Source organism: Raphanus sativus, chromosome 2 (assembly GCF_000801105.2).
Source record: "Raphanus sativus cultivar WK10039 chromosome 2, ASM80110v3, whole genome shotgun sequence".
In the NCBI taxonomy this organism is placed as follows: domain Eukaryota; kingdom Viridiplantae; phylum Streptophyta; class Magnoliopsida; order Brassicales; family Brassicaceae; genus Raphanus; species Raphanus sativus.
Window position 1 is genome coordinate 28,757,971 of NC_079512.1, and position 16,868 is coordinate 28,774,838.

Here is a 16,868-nt window from a genome sequence, read left to right on the forward strand (position 1 = left end):
TGTACACCTTCGTGGTCCTCGAGGTTGTACTAAAACAGAACACTTGTGACAAACAAAACATACGCTCGCGACACATGAGTGCATACTAAACTCTTTAAACTTTAGTTTATAACATAACTGTGGTGATAATGATAATTATTACAGTGATTTTTAAAACACTAGTGTTTTGTAAATATGATGGTAATTGTCTCGAGCATATGAACCAAAACATTGCTCAGAGACACACAAAGGAAGTATGAATATCTGTTTCGCTTGAAGTGCAGAAACTTTAGAGACATTTGGCTTCAATTTCCTCAAGAGTGAGACCCTTTGTTTCTGGAACAATGAAGTATATGAAGAGCAGAGACAAGACACATATAACACCAAACCCCATAAACAGTATCCCAGCTCCAAACAACTCCTGCAAAAAAAAAAAGACAAGCCATATGAGTGAGCCAAACAACATGTCCCAGTTCCGAATCAGATATAAAGAAAATACAAAAAGAGACTACACATCTGAATTACATTGCAGCACAGCCCAACAGAGTTACAGAAGATCTCCAAAAAAAAACTACTAACCCTGTGTACATTATCTTTCACCCAGAGTTTCACTGCAACTAACACATGAACCAACTATTATATCTAGCCAATCATTAACGAAGGGTTGTGCTACCAACTTTACAGAATTAGCCATTCAGAAAAGGGCATAAACAAGTGATGATTTTTGTTTCTGGAGGGAATGGTAGATGATTTTACCTTTAGAGGCGAAAATGCAAATGTCACTAGCGCGTTTGCACCGAAATTCACAAGAACTGCTAGACTGAGCCCTCGACCTCTTAACTTGAGGGGAAATATCTCTGAGATCATCAGCCAACCAATCGGACCAAAGGATAGCTGCATGATTTAATCACAACAGAAATATTCGTTATAAAACTTCCAGCTTTTACCTGTTGCGAGTTTCATGAGAAAGTCCCATGCTACTTCTAGGACAAACATAAACGTCTTGGAATACAAGTTTGATCAGTAAACCTTCAGTTGATTATTTGTTTACCTGGTAACATCCCACATAGAGCAGTAGTGCAACCACAGCAACAGCTGGTGCGGCGCTGAAAAAGATGTAGTACGACCCCAGCAGGAATAATGAGACAACCTGTTTGACATTAAAAAGTTACAATTCAAGAAATTGGGAGAGCATTGACTCCCCTCTATATTTACTGAGCTTGACGTAAATCTATAGTATTTTTTCTTACTAGTAGATTTAGAACAAGCTCAGTAAATTTTATGAGAAAAGACAAGGGGGTGGGGAAAAACAGAGGAGATACCATGCCACCAACACCACCAAGAAGTAAGGGTCTTCTTCCAAGTCTGTCGATAACTACAACAGCTACTCCTGTCATAATCAACTGCAGCAACAGAGGCGAGTGTTATTTCTTAGAAAGCAAAGTCTCTTACAATGTTACCACCTAACACATTTATAACTGTCAATCTGTAATGACACTACTTTTATCACTGATAACAGAGACTGCACAAAAAGTGTATATATATTGCTAAAAGTAACTACTTCTAGCCAGGTCAAGAAAACTGAATACCTTCAATAGACCAAGTAGAATTGAGACCCTTGTTGCATCACCTGCGGCAGAGAATCCAGCGGTCTAACAGGAAAAGTTGGAGAGGGAGAAAAGAAGTTAAATATCAAGTGCAACAAAGCCAACATTACACTCTACAGAAAGTTTATTTAAAGAAGAAGGAAAACCTGAAGTATCGATGGTGCATAATAAAGAACACTTGGTTGCCCAGTTATCTGCCATTTTGACAAGGATACAATTAGTTATTACTCTTCTAAGAAAACGCGATGAATTAAGTTTTGACTGTACCGACCTGCTGAAACAAGACCAGACCTCCTCCTATGATGAGAGCTTTCTTGCACTTCCCTTGAAATAGTTCACCAAACGTGGCCTCTTTATCTTCTCCCACAAAAGAAAGTTCAGCCAAAATCTCGTTTACTTGCTCAGCAGCTGAATCAGCAAAAGCAGGACCTCTAAGGCGGCAAAGAGAATTGATTGCAGCCTCTTTTTGGTTCTCCACATTCCCTTTCCCCTGTATGACACGCAACAAAAGCCACCTAGGGGATGCTGGGAGCCACCACATCCCGATCCCCATAATAACTGCCAAGGGGACACTTGTTGCATACATGTAACGCCAACCCGAAAGAGTATTGACTGCAAGACTACCGATTCCATAACCTCCCTGCACAAAAATTGTCAGGATATGTGAGAATAATAACTTGTTGAAGAAACAGATTTCAAAGGAGCAACTCAACTGCTTCACATAGAGCAATAAACGTCCAATACTTCAAGAACTTACAACCATCCCGAGGACTATGAAAAATTCCTTTAGTGATACCAGCTGCCCACGTATCTGACTTGGAGCAGTCTCTGCTATGTACATTGGAGCCGCATGCATTGCCTAAAAATACATAACGTGCCTCTGCTTAGACAAGTTTCAGAAAGCCAAAACATTAAAGAAAATGTTCCTGTCTTACCAGTCCAACTCCGACCCCATAAGTTACTCGTCCGATTATCAGAACGGAATAGATTGGTGATAGTGTAGTAGCAATGGCTCCAACGAGGAAAAAGAGAGCAGCCAGAATCAGCTCCTTTCTTCTTCCTTCCAAAATTCAAAATCCAAACACTTCAATTTCTTTTACATGTAGACAGTGATATACTTATGCCTACCGGATGTGGAAAAAGTGGAAAAAGAAACCAACCTATAACGTCAGCTATACTAAAAGCCACAGCAGAGCCAACTAATGCACCATAAAGTGAGCCACTTGTCTGCAGTATATTTAACAATAGTTTGTAAGCAAATTTGTCTCTGTTTCAAAACACAGTCACAGGAGGGGAAGGATAGTAGAAGATATGCAATGAGAACTTACAATTAGACCAACATCCAATGAGGACAAGTTGTACCATGAAATTCCACTTAATGAAGGCGACTGAAAGAGAGGAAAAGCACAGTAAGAAAGCAAAGCCATAGGCTTCTAAAAAAGAAAGTACTTGCATGTGACGAGGAAAACTGGACTGGAAAGTGAAAAATATCATGATATAGTATTTGATATCTCAGTAATATTATGTCCAGAGCTCTATAATAATTAGGCTATGAAAACTAGTTTAGTTAGACCATAACAAAATATGTAGAAGTACATAGTCTCATTAAACAAGTTTAAATTTTACCTGAAGTGAAATAGTTGCACAAGAAGTTGCACCGATTTCATAACCATAAAGGAGTCCTCCCAGAGCTGGAAAGAGAAACCTAACAAGGAAACAAAAACCTCTTAAGTTGTGTGTTTTCCACATGGAAGCTGTGCACAGAACCACACACAGGGTTGGAGTTTCCTAGTCAGCTTACAAATTACATTAAATGATTTTTTTTTAAAAAAAGAAAACATAACCAAGCACATGAGTCTGCAAATTTCATTTTCACTCCAGTTATTTTCAAAAGACACGTACAGTAAGTATAATGGGTGAGATGAACAAATGATAAGAGGCTAAAAAGTGATTCTAATTTTAGGGAACAAACAAACAATAATAAGACAAAAAAAAAAAAGAAATTGGGAGAAGAGATAGAGAGATGATGATCTCTCTCACGGGAAGATGGCTGCAAGGACAGAGTAGTTTTCTCCAGGGGTGTGATTATCTTTAGTAAGAAGAGGCTCCCTTTCTGAGCTGATCTCACCAGATGATTTACCAACCTACAAATCATACATACATATATATAGTTTTCACAAACTTGTCAATGAAACACATTATCATCATCACCTACAGACCAATTACAAGCATCTAACGCTCCAATCTCATCCTAAAAAAAAATTGATAGTTTTGAAATTGATGGGTAAAGCCAGTCTAAGAAAAGCTCTCAATTTTAGAAAGTTTCAAAAATCAACTCCAAAAGTGTAGAATTTTTAAAACTGGTAAGTGAAGATTTCACGAATGGGTTTTAACGAAAAAGGCCAAGTGAAATCAGCGGTGAGACTGACTCTTCATAGTACCTCTACAAAAGCAGAAGAGGTGGGTACTTGCTGCTGCTCTGGATCAAACGCCATAGCTGCGTTTGGTTTCGAGCGATTGGATTAAAAGAATTGGGGGTTGTGCAAGGAACAGAAGTCTTGTAATATAATGAACTCTCGAAGCTGTTGAATTTTACTGTCTGTTCACACACGGGAATGTATAGCGTGGAGGTTGGTGGCGATGACGATCCTTATTAGAGATTGGAATGGTTATCGAAGTATACCGACCGTCGGATTGACTCAGGAACAGTGTAGATATCATCAATAAATTTGATTTCAGTACCCTTTCTTTTGATGGTAGTATTGGGGTAATAGGTGAGAAAAAGTAATAATTTAGGATCATATTTTACTGTTGTGAAAAAAAGGAGAAAATAAATATGGAAGGGATCAGTAAATGCATCTATCGATCAAACTCTTTGACGTATGATTTGCGGTGCGTCGTCTAGGGCTGGGCGTTCGGGTACCCATTCGGGTTTCGGTTCAGTCCATTCGGGTTTCGGGTTTTCGGGGTCAAAGATTTCAGCCCCATTCGGATATTTCTAAATTTCGGTTCGGGTTCGGTTCGGATCTTTGCGGGTTCGGTTCGGGTTCGGATAACCCATTTAAAATGTTTTTAAATTTTCAAAATTCATTATATACTCTAAATTTTCAAAATCTATAAGAAAGATAATATATTACATATAAATTTTCATAACATATATGTCAAAATACCTTAATTTAACATATAAATTGGTTTTTTTTGAATATTTGGATATTTTTCGATATACTTTAGCTATTTTAAACATTTACTTTTGACTATTTACATATATTTTCTGAGTATTTGGAAAACTTAAAGGTATCTTATATATTCTTAATATTTTTAATATACATTATATATAAAAATAATGTATATATTTAAGTATATAAATTTATTTCGGATACATTCGGGTACCCAAAATATTTCGGTTCGGATCGGGTTCGGTTTCGGTTCTTTAAATACTGAAATTTTGAACCCGTTCGGATATTTAATCAATTTCGGTTCGGGTTCGGTACTACTTTTTCGGATCGGGTTCGGTTCGGTTTTTCGGGTTCGGATTTTTTGCCCAGCCCTAGCGTCGTCGTTGATTAGTTTAAAACCACGGAGAAATGAGTGTTTCAGCTTGAACATGACACGTGCAATATCACGTGATTCATTTTCTAAGCCTCTTTACTTTTATCTTTGTGTCGTCATTGCCGAACTTGAATGTGATCTTTACCTGCTGTTGGTGAGTGAGTGTAGATTTGTAGGTAGCATCAGGTCGCTTTGTTTCTTTCTCTTCACAACACATATGGGCCGTAAAAGGTTGACTTGTCAGGTTTAGCCCGGAATCAATCTGACTGTTACGCACGGGCCTTAACTCAGCTTGTTTTAATATGCCCATGTCAAACCGTGTTCAATTAGTCAATAAAATCCAGAGATTGTCATACCAGTTAATTTTTTTAAAAATAGAAGATTCTAATCTAAAACTAATTAATAACTAGTTGAATTGACCTTAATCACCACACAATAATTTTAGTACAATATTACATTTAAGTTTTTTTTATCGGTTTTGAACTTAAAACTCATTGGCGATCACTAGTTCAAATCTATTTTTTCTTTTAATTTAAATATAATATCTCATGTATTATTGTATTATTCTTAAATTATCTTAGCATAAAGATATATGGTTTGATAAACAAAAGAAATAATATAATGTATTATGCGTATCTAGTGTATCTAGTTAATCAATAGTTCAACTTCAAAATTAACTTTGATTATTTTTGAATTTTATCTCAATAATTACGTATTTTCCGTTTTTGTTTGAGTTTTATTTTTTTGTTCATTTTTACTTTTATTTTATTTTAGCTATTTTTGTTTTTCTTTTGTAATAAACAGTTTTCATGTAAAACTAAAAAAGGTAGTATTAATCTTAACATATTTACGCACATAAAATAGAAATCGTGTAACTAAAAAATATAAAAACATTGCATAAAAAAACTTTTGTCCATAAAGAGAGTGTTAAACAAATGGTCTGAGAAGTAAGTTTCAAATTCAAATTAACTAATTACTAAACTAATAAATTAGTTTAAGAGAGGAAAATAATTAATTAATTAACCAATGGGTTAGAAGTTGACAAAAAAAAATTAATTAATGGGTTTAGAAAAGAAGACGAAACCAAAAAATTCAAAGTCGCTCCTTCTCGTCCCCCTGCGTCAATTTTAAGCTGTCCTCGAGAGAGAGAACACACTGTCTCTCTCTCTCTTTATATACTCCTGCCTTTTCGCACTGTTAAACAATCTCTACTTCTCTCTCTAGATTTTTTTGTCTCCTCCCTTCCTTTCTCTCTCCTAGGGTTTCCGCGAGCATCCTTCGCTCTCAAATAGTCAGTCTATCGGAGAAAGTCTAATCAGCCTCCCGAAACACATTCTCTCACATGGCGGCCGAGAAGCTAAGAGACTTGAGCCAGCCGATTGACGTCGGCGTCCTCGATGCCACCGTCGCAGCCTTCTTCGTCACCGGATCTAAGGAAGAGGTTGTTGTTCAATTTCTCCGGAACTGTAGCATCTTCTCGATTGGCTTAAACTGAGTAGGGTTTAGTACTGGGTCCGTCCGTCCGTCGGTCGTTGTTAGGGTTTTAGCAGTATTGATGATGATACGTTTGGGGACTAAGGTGCCTGATTCGAGTTTCTAATGTCGATTTAGGGTTTAGTACTACTGATTAAACTATTGTTCACTAGGTGTGGTGGCTTTCACTCTATTAGGGTTGTATTGCTTTTTTGAATTAATCTGACATTGGCCATGTGCAGAGAGCTGCTGCGGACCAGATTCTGCGGGACTTGCAAGCTAATCCCGATATGTGGCTTCAGGTTGTTCACATTCTACAGAACACAAAGAGCATGGATACCAAGTTCTTTGCCCTTCAGGTTAGTGTTTCTACCATCCCTGTTTGTATGCTACTACCCCCTTTCTGGCAATATTTCTTCATCTGCTGATATATCCTTGGCATTATGCTATATGATGTCACTTCGATATAAGCAATTCATTCAGTGTGTGATATTGTATATTTCCAAACAATGAAATTGCTAGTAATCTAGTTGTGAGGCTCTGGCATCTGTGATTATACGAATTGCTTTCCGCATATTCTCTTTTTAATCACCAATGCTTCCTGAAGTGGTTAGTAACTGATACCCTTTTGGGATCACCTTCCAGGTTCTAGAAGGTGTTATAAAGTACAGATGGAATGCACTGCCTGTTGAACAACGGGATGGAATGAAAAATTACATTTCAGAGGTCATTGTACAGGTATGCATTGTGTTGTTTTCTGGATATAACCACGGACTTATGCTAACTGGATTTTTTTTTTTCTTGCAGCTCTCGGGTAATGAAGCGTCTTTCAGATCGGAAAGGCTCTATGTCAACAAACTAAATGTTATATTGGTTCAGGTATCTTCAGCACTTCCTGATAATATGCATGCATTTTCTTAGTTGCAGTTAGTCTATTTGGTTATTGTACTAATGTTTACGGATTTGGTTTCTATCCATAGTTCGTTCCGCCCTGTTGGCCTTTTGATCTTCCGGCATAACATATATTCTGATATTGCACAGATAGTGAAGCATGATTGGCCGGCAAAGTGGACAAGCTTCATTCCTGATCTAGTTGCCGCTGCTAAAACTAGCGAAACCATCTGCGAAAATTGCATGATCATTTTAAAAGTAAGTGTATTTACATGATTCTGTTATCAGTTCTCACTGGAAGCAATAACATCTATTCCTCTGTTAGCTCCTAAGCGAAGAGGTTTTTGATTTCTCAAGAGGAGAAATGACTCAGCAGAAGATTAAAGAGCTGAAACAATCTCTAAACAGGCATGTTAGACTTTCTGAAAATCTTATATTTTAGTTTGTGAAATACCAAATCTTTTTACTGTACATGGTGGCTAAGTAATCTCGTTTCTATTATTTACCTCTTTGTGCTTTTTCTATGTGCAGCGAGTTTAAACTCATTCACGAGCTATGCCTATATGTCCTCTCAGCATCTCAAAGACAGGATCTTATACGTTCAACACTGTCTGCGTTGCATGCTTATCTATCCTGGATTCCGTTGGGCTATATTTTTGAGTCTCCTTTGGTAATATGCTCAAATTAAGATGGACTTTGATGTCAATATACTTAAATAAAATTGAATTGATGTAAATGTACTTAAAATAAGACAGAGATCGATGTTAATTGGCCCCACACTTATGTTGTTCGAATATCTGTTCCGCTTGTTTACAGCTCGAGACCCTCATTAAATTCTTTCCTGTGCCAGCATATAGGAATCTCACACTTCAATGTCTAACTGAGGTATTTTAGTTTCTCTGTTCAGCTTTCTTATTGTCAATTGAATGTGTTACTGAATTTTTATTGGCTTGAATTTTGTTTGTTTGCCAGGTTGCAGCTCTCAATTTCGGAGACTTCTACAACATCCAATATGTCAAGATGTACACTGTATTCATAGGGCAGCTGCAGGTATATTAGTTGTCTTCTTGTGTTATCGTCCTTTTTGTTCATTGACATTTCGACTCTTCTAGTTAGATTTCTAGTCAGTAAATGTTATTAATTGGATCTATTCATACTTGTATTGGCTTCTTGCCTAATGTCTATACTTGTTCTCATGTTTGCAGGCAATTCTCCCACCGAGTACAAATATCCCAGAGGCATATTCAAATGGAAGTGATGAAGAACAAGTAAGTATTTTCTGTTCATTTTGTTTCGATACAGCCCGTTGATTTGAATAACTTACCAATGTTATGATTCTGTGCGTCTTATGTCACCTTTAGGCATTTATCCAGAACCTGGCACTATTTTTCACTTCGTTTTTCAAGGTAAATCTTACACTTTGTTGAGTTAGATATCTAGAGTTGGGTTATGAAATTCTGTTCACGGTTTGTGTTTTAATGCTTTCAGCACTCCACATCTATTTCTTAATTGTTTTGTTATCTCTGCATTTTTAAATGCAGTTTCACATACGAGTTCTGGAATCAGCTCCAGAAATTGTCTCCTTATTACTTTCCGGTCTCGAATATCTCATCAATATATCATACGTTGATGACACTGAAGTTTTTAAGGTATGTGAAGTGTCATTACGAATATTATTGCTGTTAATAAAGTAGTTCGTCGCATTTTCCCCTTACAATACTAGTATTCGGCTTTGTCCGCTATCTGAAAAAATGACGTTTTCTCCTTACTGTGGAGTAGGTTTGTTTAGACTACTGGAACTCATTGGTTCTGGAGCTGTTTGATGCACATCATAATTCGGATAACCCTGCAGCAAGTGCAAATCTGATGGGATTGCAGGTAAGATATGGATCCTTTGACTAGCGGATCATTTTTTAAATTCTTGCACAAGGTTGATACTAGTTGTATATTGTATTAGTTGAACTTTCCTTGCTTTATTTTGTTTGCTAACTTTAGACGTTGACTTGCATATTCCTAGATGCCTTTCATTTCTGGTATGGTTGATGGCCTTGGTTCGCAAGTCATGCTGCGGCGTCAACTTTATTCGAACCCTATGTCCAAACTAAGAGGGTTAATGATTAACCGCATGGCGAAGCCTGAAGAAGTGCTTATTGTTGAAGATGAAAATGGGAACATCGTCCGTGAAACTATGAAGGACAATGATGTTCTTGTTCAGTATAAGGTACTAATTTCTTGTCCAGTTCATATTTCTACTCTAGGTTTAGACATATACCCGCATTGCCGTGAATTCAGAGAAATTTTCTAAGTCGTACTAAATTGCAGATAATGCGGGAGACATTAATCTACCTCTCACACCTTGATCATGATGACACTGAGAAGCAGGTACAGTGTGAATTGATACTGGTATCTGCTTATTGATTTGTATGATCAAATATAGTGTTCATGCGATGATTTTTTTCTTTTTTTTTTCGTGGGTAAACGATCAGTAGTACCCTAAATTTAGCAATTTAATCGTGGAAATGTATTAGGTTTTAGTTTTTCTGGTAGTTGTCTTTAGTTGATTTCATGCTATTTTGCTGATGTGAACTTCTGATTGTCTCTTTAAAAGATGTTGAGGAAGCTAAACAAACAATTAAGCGGGGAGGAATGGGCATGGAACAATTTGAATACGTTGTGCTGGGCTATTGGGTCTATTTCTGGATCCATGGCAGAAGATCAGGTAAATCTTTTGTTAGCGTTCAGCCTGATTCCTATTAACAGAAATGGAAGTTCTTGTTGATACAGTTCCTTTCTACTAGTCGTTACTTATTTGCTTTGAAGATAACTTATTCAATATGATTGGCAGTGTCAAATTTAATGTATTTTTTCTCTCGTTAGCCTCACGCATTTCATGATACTTCTCATGATTTATCAGTATCTGCTTGATTGCTTCTTACTGTGTTCTGGAATGGACTTTTCACGTTTTTTTTTCCAGGAAAATAGATTTTTGGTGATGGTCATTCGTGATTTGTTGAATTTATGTGAGATCACTAAGGGCAAAGACAATAAAGCTGTCATTGCTAGCAACATTATGTAAGTTTGGTCCTTCATATTCTGCTGAATTTATTCCTGAGGATGTTGTTTATCCTATTTTTCTCAATAATGCACCAGATTTATGCATACTTAACTGAAAGATATGACCTCTCTGTTGGCATTGCTATAGGTATGTCGTTGGCCAGTATCCAAGGTTCTTAAGGGCCCATTGGAAGTTTTTGAAAACAGTTGTGAATAAGCTGTTTGAATTCATGCATGAGACACATCCTGGTGTTCAGGTAGCCCTCCCAAACTTTTAATGTTCTGAGCTACAGTTATCCAGTTTTAAATTCATATAAAAAGATGCTGTATTCGCTGTTAGAGTCCGGGATTAAGATTTACATAAGTTCTTGAGTATTATCATATTGGTAGGAAATGAATGCTCATCTGTTCTAGCTAGCATCCGGTTCTTTTGTGGTCCACGTGTTCTTGCATAGAATTTGCATCTTTCTGATTAAAGATGCCTAATAGTTGTGTTTCCATTTCAGGACATGGCCTGTGATACATTTTTGAAAATAGTTCAGAAGTGCAAGCGTAAATTTGTCATTGTCCAGGTTTGTATCGTTATGTTCAATTCACCTTTCTTATCCTTCCATTTTCTTCTGAAAATAGTTCATTGTGCTTCCAGGTTGGAGAGACTGAACCATTTGTATCTGAGCTCCTGTCTGGCCTTGCAACAACTGTTCAAGATCTTGAGCCTCATCAAATTCACTCATTTTATGAATCTGTAAGTTTTCCAGATGCGTTTCCAGTTTTGCAGTCAGAGCTATTTCCCTGTGGGGATTTCATGGTTTCTCTGTCGCCAGGTTGGTAATATGATCCAAGCAGAATCAGATCCTCAGAAGAGAGATGAATATCTACAGAGGTTGATGGCACTCCCAAACCAGGTATCTTAACTAATGATGTGGCTTCTTAACTTTTGTTTACTTAACTGGCTAAACATGTTCCGTTATGATGTAGAAATGGGCAGAAATCATAGGACAGGCACGCCAGAGTGTAGAATTTCTCAAGGATCCAGATGTGATACGTACAGTGCTTAATATCCTGCAGGTCTGATTTCTTACCTATACCTCATCACGTTAAATAATGTCATTTGTGCGTCTACTGGTGTTTGGATAAATGATTTTATTGCAAGGTGTAACTGTGACCATGTTTTTCCATGCAGACCAACACTAGTGCTGCTACTTCACTAGGAACGTACTTCTTATCCCAAATTTCCTTGATATTCTTGGATATGCTGAATGTCTACAGGTAAATCCATGATACATTATTTTAGCTTGTATTAGTTATAGTACTCTTTCTTGTGTTATTTTAGTTGGGCGCTCATTTATTTTTTTTCTCCATGGCTACACCAGAATGTACAGTGAGCTTGTGTCAACCAGCATTACTAGTGGGGGGCCATATGCTTCCAAGACATCTTTTGTAAAACTCTTAAGGTTTGTTTTGTTGTATTCTTCAGATAAAGACGGTTCTTGATACTACAATTTTACAAACTGGAATAACTATATATTGTAATACTTTGCTGTACAGATCTGTCAAGAGGGAAACCCTTAAGCTGATTGAAACCTTTTTAGACAAAGCTGAAGACCAACCACACATAGGGAAACAGTTTGTGCCTCCAATGATGGAATCTGTACTTTGTGACTATGCGAGGAATGTGCCTGATGCTAGGGAATCAGAAGTTCTTTCACTTTTTGCAACGATTATAAACAAGTACGTCTCTTAGTAGTAATTAAGGATATGTACCATCTGCGTAATCATCATGTGATATGTGCATAAATTCAAAAGTATTGCTACAAGATTTGATTTGGAACTTTACTTCCCCTAAAGCTGGCACGATTTGAACTTTCAGGTACAAGGCGACAATGTTAGATGACGTGCCAAACATATTTGAAGCTGTTTTCCAGTGTACATTGGAGGTAATAGAATTTATGAACCGTTTTTTTGTTACTCACACTACAGCTGTTAACATAAACGAGGAAACTAACATAGAGTTGATGTATGCTTTGTATACTATGTTGACACTTTTCATTTTTTCATCCTTTTGCAGATGATAACTAAGAACTTCGAAGATTATCCGGAACACCGCCTCAAGTTTTTCTCATTACTCCGTGCTATTGCTACATTTTGCTTCCCTGCCTTAATAAAGTTGTCAAGTCAGGTTGGTGAATATGTTTTTGTATATATTTTTTTCTTCGTGGGATCTAAGGAGCTTATGCGCCTTAGTTGTAAGCCTTGACTCATCATTTGGATATCTTCCTTACTTCTTGTCATTTTGCAACAGCAACTGAAGCTAGTGATGGATTCAATCATCTGGGCATTTAGACATACGGAGAGAAATATTGCTGAAACTGGGCTTAATCTCTTACTTGAGATGCTGAAGAACTTTCAGGTTTGGTGTTTGGTTCCCTTATTTTAGCTTTGTGGTTGTGGCTTAGATTATATCTTGGTCTAACATTTACCTCTGATTGTGACAGCAATCTGCGTTTTGTAATCAATTCTTCCGGTCATACTTCATACAAATCGAGCAAGAAATATTTGCTGTTTTGACTGATACCTTCCATAAGCCTGGCTTCAAGCTGCATGTGTTGGTGCTGCAGCATCTGTTTTGCCTGGTAAAACCGTCTTTTCTTTTCTCTGCTTTCTTATCTTGTCGTTATCCTGGGGATGGGTAGGTTCTACACGCTTAGACATTTACTGATTATAAATGTCAGGTTGAGAGCGGTGCTTTGACGGAACCTTTGTGGGATTCTGCAACCGTACCTTACCCGTATCCGAACAACGTTGCCTTTGTTCGTGAATACACAATCAAGCTGTTGAGCACTTCATTCCCCAACATGACTGCAGCAGAGGTAAGTAAAAGTTTGAAATTTGTAGATTTGCTCTCACGGTTTTCATGTTGATTCTTCGAGATTATTCTTCTTTCTCATGTCTAAAGTTTAATATCAATTAAACAGGTCACACAGTTTGTGAATGGACTTTACGAGTCAAGAAATGACCCGTCTGAATTTAAGAAAAACATCCGTGACTTCCTTGTACAGTCTAAGGAATTCTCCGCTCAGGTATAGTAACTACTTTTCTTTGACAAAAGCTAATGATTCAATTGCTTTTAAGAACTCAAGCCAATTTGTTGAACATTATAAACTTTCAGGATAACAAAGACCTCTACGCCGAGGAAGCAGCTGCGCAGAGAGAGCAAGAGCGTCAAAGAATGCTTTCGATTCCTGGTCTTGTTGCTCCTAATGAGATTCAAGACGAGATGGTGGACTCCTAAATCAAAACAAGAAGAAGAAAGGTTTCCCGATTTCATAGGGTTTTTTTTGAACACAGTGAAGAGTTGAGGAAAAGACATTAGTTACTTTCCCCTGACTGTATGTATTTCTGCTTCTTAATTCGACTTTGAGAATTGGAATAGCCAAGAAAACAAAGATCTTTGAGGGGTAACATGGTTTGACCTTTTTCGAGTGTTTTTTTTGTTTAAAGCGATTCGTGTTTTAGGTGCACTAGGCATTGTTTTGACTCTGCTATTGTTACCAGTAATACAAAATGTGTTTTTTAATTTAAAGTGTCCATAACTGCTTCCAACAATCTTTTGAAGTTCTCAACGGAGCTTCCTTTTGTAGAGACAGCTTGGTGGGCTTGTTCTCTAAGCTTCTTAGCATTCCCCTTCATCTTCTTACCATCATCTTGGACCAAAACTCCATCCAAACACTTCTCGAATCCATCTCTCGTGAAGACCCCATCGATGATCGTCATGCCAATTTCCCACACAGCCTCAACTGCTCTTCCGTTGAGTCTCTGGTCCCCAAAAAATGGCCTGCAAATCATAGGCACACCTCCGGAAACACTTTCCAACACGGAGTTCCATCCACAATGCGTCACAAACACACCCGTTGCTTCGTGTTTCAGCAGTTCCACTTGTGGAGCCCATGGAACCACCATCCCTTGCTCTCTTGTCCGTTCCAAAAACCCTTCCGGTAACTGAACCATGTTCTTCTCCTTAAGCGACCAAACAAACGGCACTTTGCTCGACTCCAACCCTTCCGCTATCGCCACGAGCTCTCCGGGAGGCGGCGTCATGACTGTACCAAAGCTAATGTACGCTACAGAAGCAGTCCCCTGCTTCTCCATCCAAGCCAAACAGCCGTGAGGATCGTCCACTGGTGTAGTATCTGATTGAGATGCAGATGACAACAATGCAAGAGGACCAATGTTCAGGTAGCGTTTGAACTCCGACCTGAGGTTAGTAGTAAATGTAGGATCCAGCTCTTCAAATGAATTGATGAAAACCGCATGAGCACGAGGTAAAGCAAGACCCATTTTATGCAACGTGGTTGAGAAAACAGAGTCTAAGTTCCCAAACACAACTCCTTCTTGTGTGTCTTTGACTCTGATCTTCTCCATCCCTGAGATAAACCCTAGTGTCTCCTCCATATCTGTAGATCATCAAGGAATCAAAATCATTACCACAAATATAATATAATATATATATATATATAATCACTGCACATTCTTCAAATCACAATTTTAGTAACCATTCCTCTTTTAGCTAAATAACTAATTTTCTTTAATTGGCTAAGGACAAAAAAAAAACACAAGTGGTAGTTTAGTTTCTTTTTCTAATTATTATTACCTTTCACACGTGCGGATTCTCTGATGAGATCTGTGTAGAGATGAACAGACAGAGAGTTCGGTCCGGCTGTCCAAAACGCAACCCAAGTCGCCTTCATCTCCGCCGCCATATCCGACGCGAACCAGAAAAACGCATCCGTTAACAAGCACGTCACTTTCTTACCGGCGCCATTCTCCGCCGACGCGATCTCTTTCCGGAAATTATCAGGCGCCGCTGCGAGAAACAGCTCGATCGCCTCCTGTGGTCTCCCGGAGAACACGTATCCCTCCGGAACGCCGTCGGAGACGTCGTGGACTCGGACGTTCGATGGGAGAAGATCTGAGGGGAACGACAAGGAGGAGTTGGATTGGGAGGTGTTGAAGAAGGAGAAGAGTGTGGTGGGAGAGGCGGAGGCGAGACGGCGCGTGACGGAGAGGAGAGGAGCGGCGTGAGTGCCGAAGGGGAAAGCGAGGACGGCTACGTGGGAATCTGGGGTTGGCTGGTCGGTGTAGGCCATGGTGAGAGAATACAGTGAAGGAGACAAGAGAGAGAGAGAGATGGTTATATAATAAATAGGAGAATGGAATGGCTGAGGATGAACCACCGAGCAAGTACAAAGCTCGTGATGGTGGTTGGTAAGTGTAACACTCTCTCTCTCTCTTTCTCGTCGAACTTTCTTATATGTTTGACAAAAAAAATAGTCTCATATTATATAGAGTTTTATTCATTTCAATGTTAACATAATGATTTTGTAAAAAGGACTTGTTTCTTGGTTTGTACATATATTATTTTTCACAAAAACTATTATACAATTTTCTAATAACAGGAGATTTGTTATCTATTTTTAGTAGGAAATCGATCGTTCAAAAAGAAAAGATATCTATCATTTCAGAAAAAAAAAAGAATGAAATGTTGGTGTGGAAAAGAAGTGTTGGTATGTAGTTAAATGTTGAGTTTCTCAATGAAATGTTACTGTGTACCCATGCTACGTACCTATGCTTGTCACTTTTTATTTTCAGGAGTCAGGACTGAATATGCAATTTTAAAAAATAAATAGAAGTACGTAGCTAGTAGTATGTAGTTGTGGTAGGTAAAATTTGTGGTTCACATGAACTTCTCGCTAATGATATGCGTGTCTTTACGTTAGAAACCCAAACCCTAATCTCATTATTTGTCAGAAAGCCAAATTAAATTAGAAATAAATTATATGATTTGTGCCGAATGCCCATGTATTGTTTTTTCTTCTTTTTTTGTAACACATAATGCCCATGTATAGTTTGTTAAGTTTCGTTTTATGTAGGGATCCGAGTGATAAATCTACTAGAATATGGTCCACATGTGATTGTCTACCTACTCATAAATTGTCTACCTATTCATCTTAGGTAGTTTTTTATTTGTCTGTTTTCCATATTAATTAGACCAATTTCTGACCAGATGAAGAGTAAACTTTTGTCTGATCATTTCTGGTATAGATATGAAGGTTGTGATTGTATGTCAACATATGGCTATATAGTTGAGAGTGAAATATTTTTACTCTTTGACTTCTGCTCATATCCACCCAATCAAGTGAAAAACACTTGCCTTGCATTTTCGCTAGCAACTGTCCAGAAAGATCAAAAAGGTTTGTGCTTTTTCCTCTATATTTGTGTTGGAGAAAAACGTTGCGCTGGATTCAACTTTTTCCT

At 37.9% G+C, this 16,868-nt stretch overlaps 3 protein-coding genes across 3 annotated transcripts; 1 reads left to right on the top strand and 2 right to left on the bottom strand.

The window, feature by feature from the left end:
• Positions 1 to 79: 79 nt before the first annotated feature.
• LOC108834023 (D-xylose-proton symporter-like 2) lies at positions 80 to 4,283 on the bottom strand. The gene is made up of 14 exons (XM_018607390.2): positions 4,028 to 4,283; positions 3,627 to 3,730; positions 3,213 to 3,291; positions 2,915 to 2,974; positions 2,747 to 2,813; positions 2,522 to 2,646; positions 2,344 to 2,445; positions 1,858 to 2,226; positions 1,733 to 1,780; positions 1,569 to 1,631; positions 1,302 to 1,382; positions 1,031 to 1,129; positions 736 to 873; positions 80 to 400 (listed from the first exon to the last, which is right to left on the bottom strand). Exons 1-14 carry the CDS (start codon positions 4,079 to 4,081, stop codon positions 269 to 271), a joined length of 1,521 nt encoding a protein of 506 aa, XP_018462892.1. The 5' UTR covers positions 4,082 to 4,283; the 3' UTR covers positions 80 to 268.
• A 1,984-nt stretch (positions 4,284 to 6,267) lies between these two features.
• On the top strand, positions 6,268 to 14,128 carry LOC108842626 (protein EXPORTIN 1A). Its single transcript, XM_018615606.2, has 32 exons — positions 6,268 to 6,576; positions 6,851 to 6,967; positions 7,254 to 7,346; positions 7,416 to 7,487; positions 7,650 to 7,757; positions 7,825 to 7,907; positions 8,031 to 8,169; positions 8,316 to 8,384; positions 8,472 to 8,549; positions 8,705 to 8,767; positions 8,861 to 8,905; positions 9,041 to 9,148; positions 9,279 to 9,377; positions 9,517 to 9,720; positions 9,822 to 9,881; positions 10,108 to 10,218; positions 10,474 to 10,571; positions 10,702 to 10,810; positions 11,060 to 11,125; positions 11,200 to 11,298; positions 11,378 to 11,458; positions 11,532 to 11,621; positions 11,737 to 11,822; positions 11,927 to 12,007; positions 12,102 to 12,284; positions 12,424 to 12,490; positions 12,622 to 12,732; positions 12,856 to 12,963; positions 13,049 to 13,186; positions 13,286 to 13,423; positions 13,529 to 13,633; positions 13,723 to 14,128. The coding sequence occupies exons 1-32, from the start codon at positions 6,478 to 6,480 to the stop codon at positions 13,843 to 13,845; spliced, it is 3,231 nt and encodes a 1,076-aa protein (XP_018471108.2). The 5' UTR covers positions 6,268 to 6,477; the 3' UTR covers positions 13,846 to 14,128.
• Positions 13,984 to 15,830, bottom strand: LOC108842627 (flavonol 3-O-glucosyltransferase-like). Its single transcript, XM_018615607.2, has 2 exons — positions 15,205 to 15,830; positions 13,984 to 15,007 (listed from the first exon to the last, which is right to left on the bottom strand). The coding sequence occupies exons 1-2, from the start codon at positions 15,698 to 15,700 to the stop codon at positions 14,127 to 14,129; spliced, it is 1,377 nt and encodes a 458-aa protein (XP_018471109.2). The 5' UTR covers positions 15,701 to 15,830; the 3' UTR covers positions 13,984 to 14,126.
• Positions 15,831 to 16,868: the final 1,038 nt, after the last annotated feature.